The sequence below is a fragment of the Primulina huaijiensis genome, chromosome 15 (assembly GCF_012295235.1).
Source record: "Primulina huaijiensis isolate GDHJ02 chromosome 15, ASM1229523v2, whole genome shotgun sequence".
NCBI classification, from domain to species: Eukaryota; Viridiplantae; Streptophyta; class Magnoliopsida; order Lamiales; family Gesneriaceae; genus Primulina; species Primulina huaijiensis.
The window spans coordinates 16,053,726-16,057,308 of NC_133320.1; the positions used below are offsets into that span (position 1 = coordinate 16,053,726).

The following is a 3,583-nucleotide window of genomic DNA, read 5'->3' on the forward strand; positions in this document are numbered from 1 at the left end:
TGGTCCATATGTTCAAAAAAAGGCTCCATGACTGTAGGTAGCACTTCGCACAACATAAATAAGAGTTTGTTCTCATACATGTTGTACCTTATCCTGCATATTATTACTTATCTCTAATCCTATTGTAGGTACCTTATCCTGCATATTATTACTTATCTCTAATCCTATTGTAGGTGATTGTCTCTAATACAAATTCTATCACGCTCGAGGCCCATGACCATGCAAATGCGTCTCACAATAAGCTAGTGTAGCAACTATTTCGTATTTATTCCGGTTCACATTGAGGATTTTATTTCAATGCTACTATGGTAAACAGAATCTAACTTCTTTCAATAGAACTATTTTACGAGATAATTTTATTCACGGCCTATGCAATAATTTTGCTTATAAAATCAAAGCTTGTAAGTGTCAATTAAATAATTATCGAAGGACATCAATTTTAAAAATCAGCGGGCGGCCGCTACCAGTATTTGCCCACGGCTCGATTACCCGTAGCAAATATAAACGCATCCCATGTTTTACAACTTACATTCCATTCTAAGCTTCCTTCGGTCACATTTGCTACCTCCTCCGCCGCCATATCACCAGCTATCTTCTGTTGGAATCAACCTATTTCCATGGAGAGTCCACGTAGAAAAGGATGAACCCCAGGTGAGCCGTAAAGTTAGATTCGTGATGATTTCAATGCAATCTTCTGATTTTCGTTGCTTCATCTGTTGGGTTTCTGGATATTTGATTTTTTTTTTGATTATTTTGCGGTCTAACTCTGTTTACCCCATTATCAGCAATTCTGGAGCTTGAAATTGAACGACCCTTGTTCGATTTGAGCTTGATATAGAAGAGTTGTAGAGCTACTCAATGATTCGGGAAACGTTTGAACGGATATTATTTGAGCAAAATTAAAAACGATCGGTTTTGGGATTTTTCCTTTCAGCTGAACGATAGAAATGTGTGCTAATCGAAGCTTATGATAGAAGGAATTGCTCGTATTTAGTCCACATAAAACTTCCCAAGAAACGAATCGTTGCATCTGAATTATATTTTGTTATGTCGGTGACCATAATCTTAACTTATTGAGAACGATAGCAGCACAAATCGCTGAAAGAAATAAACTTTAGATCTGTTCGATACATAACAGAGTCAATCTTGTATAAATTTATTGAAAATTAACAAGAGTGACGAAAATTGAAAATCTTGATATTTAGGAACATGGGTTAAAAAATCTACGATTTTGAGATTTTGAGAGCGATAGAGTTTGGTTGAATTTGTGATAGCTCGCTAGCTGTCAATGAAAAATTTGTGCTAGTGTTTCTAGCAAATAATGGGGAATGGATTTTCGGTAAAATATGTTGACCTTGAATGTAAACGATGATCAAGTGGCTGAATTTGTTCCTCTTTGTTGTTTTTGGCAATCTTTTTATTTCAACATCGTGTATGGTTCTTATGAAATGTTAATGTTTCATCATCTTCATTTTTCCTCCCCGAATAAGTCATTATCCTGAATATAGGGACATGGGTTGAAGAGTCTAAGATTTTGTAAACTTAATTGTGGCGTCATGTGGTAAAAGTTGTGATAGCTAACAATGTGACAAGGACCCGGGCTAAAAAATGTCGACTTCGAATCTGAACAATGTTTGAAAGCCATTTGATTTGATCTTTTGAATTGTTTGGCAATCTTCTTTATAATCATCCATGGTTCGCCAAAGGTTTTTATGTTTCATTGTCTCCTCCCAGAATAAATCATTATCTTGATGTATTAACCCTTTTTTGCTGGGACAGCAGGTAAGTGGGAATGTGGGGTTAGTCCAAGCAGATATTTCCCAGTGGACAATTTTTATATATTGAGAATGTCTATGCTCTCAAAGCTACGCTGTATCACGGTAGATGTTACTGGGACGCTAATGGCTTACAAGGGAGAACTTGGTGATTACTACTGTATGGCAGCTAAATCAATTGGACTTCCATGCCCTGACTATAAACGAGTACATGAGGGCTTTAAACTTGCTTATACAGAGATGGCAAGGAAGCATCCGTGTTTTGGATTTTCTGAAAAGATGCCCAATATTGTTTGGTGGAAGACATGTGTGCGTAATTCTTTTGTCCAGGTAAAATTTCATGCGCTTAATAGAATTATAAGTTGACTCGAGATTTAACAACTTCTGTTTCTAGCACTTTATGCTCATCCGCCTCTATGTAACTTAATCCATTATTCTAATAAAAATTGTTTCCTATAAAAAAAAAAGTTCTGTTTCTAGCACTTTATTGTGTTTCCTGGCAGGCTGGATATGAATATGATGAAGAGACATTCGAGAAGATTTTCAGGCGGATATATTCAACCTTTGGTTCTTCTGCGCCTTATGCAATCTTCCCAGATTCACAGCCTTTCCTAAGATGGGTTCGAGGGAAGGGTATAACTGTTGGAATTGTTAGCAATGCAGAGTATCGGTATCAGGATGTTATACTACCTGCGTTGGGTTTACATCAGGTAAAGATGCAGGAATAATATCATTTGAATTTTGTCCGAAAGGCTTCATGGAATATAAAATATCTCTTTTGCTTTCTATGTTTAATTCGTTATACCTTTGATTTCAGGGATCCGAGTGGGACTTTGGCGTGTTCTCGGGTCTCGAAGGTTTTGAGAAACCAGATCCAAGAATGTATCAGATAGCACTGGAGAGGGCTGGAAATATAGCTCCCGAAAAAGCTCTTCACGTTGGAGACAGTATGCGCAAGGACTGTTTGCCTGCGAAGAGCGTAGGAATGCACGCCCTATTGCTAGATCGGTTTAAGATACCGGATGCAGAAATTTGGAGGAAATCTGGTGCTGTAGTTCTACCTGACTTGGTGGCGGTGCAAAAATGGCTTTCTGAGGAACAGGTTTGTAAGTGATATGGTAGAAACTCAGACCTATCCCTCTGTTTTTAACTTAAGGGGTCGACCACAAGCCCCCAACTCTCTTTGGTGGCCATTGTTTTTGTTGGTTTGACAGACACCAAATGGTCCGATTGATGAAGCAAATATATGCATATAAGGAAACACAATTGAGATCGTGATGTTCCAAGTTCTACTTCCATACAGCAAATTGTTAGCATTGTGATGTAATAATGTACTTCTTTTCAGTGAAAATTTAGATTTATAATTGAAATTAAATTGGTAATTGCTTCGCTTGTTACATGTCCCATGTTCGGGTTTTCCCACCTAGAAGACTGATTTTATGGGTCGGTTTCCCTATTGGACATATGGCCTAATATCGATGCTCTCGTTCAAGAGTTGACTAGTTGAAGAGATGACCATTATCGATTGAATTAAGGTGGGTGTCGACTTCTCTAGAGGTGCTGATGTTAGATGTCGTTACGTGTAAGCTCAAGAACGCAAGCCAAACAAGAAAAGATTAGCCTTTTAAGTGGCAGAGCTGTTGCTGTGCGTGCAATATGTCCCCAGAGAGTTCAATTGTCATGATATCTTCCATTTTCTCATTGATTGAAAATCTAATACCTTCTTGTATATGTTGTACTTTATATTCTCACTTGATTAATCAGATGTAAGAAATGTACCTTTTCTAGAAAAATACTCGGTTCTCCAC

At 37.7% G+C, this 3,583-nt stretch overlaps 1 protein-coding gene across 2 annotated transcripts; it reads left to right on the forward strand.

The window, feature by feature from the left end:
* The first annotated feature begins 416 nt into the window (after nt 1-416).
* On the forward strand, nt 417-3,157 carry LOC140958285 (uncharacterized). 2 transcript variants are annotated; one of them, XM_073415673.1, is made up of 4 exons: nt 417-651; nt 1,780-2,105; nt 2,279-2,485; nt 2,593-3,157. In XM_073415673.1, exons 2-4 carry the CDS (start codon nt 1,848-1,850, stop codon nt 2,887-2,889), a joined length of 762 nt encoding a protein of 253 aa, XP_073271774.1. In that variant the 5' UTR covers nt 417-651; nt 1,780-1,847; the 3' UTR covers nt 2,890-3,157. The 2 variants fall into 2 exon arrangements, with proteins under 2 accessions (XP_073271774.1, XP_073271775.1); XM_073415674.1 differs by having other exon boundaries at nt 1,783-2,105.
* Nucleotides 3,158-3,583: the final 426 nt, after the last annotated feature.

Excerpts from the sequence above, each read along its gene's own strand:
- LOC140958285 (XM_073415673.1), top strand. The coding sequence starts at position 1,848 with ATGTCTATGCTCTCAAAGCTACGCTGTATCACGGTAGATGTTACTGGG. Across the intron at positions 2,106-2,278 it reads TGCGTAATTCTTTTGTCCAG|GCTGGATATGAATATGATGA; the intron begins GTAAAATTTCAT and ends GTTTCCTGGCAG. Across the intron at positions 2,486-2,592 it reads CTGCGTTGGGTTTACATCAG|GGATCCGAGTGGGACTTTGG; the intron begins GTAAAGATGCAG and ends CTTTGATTTCAG.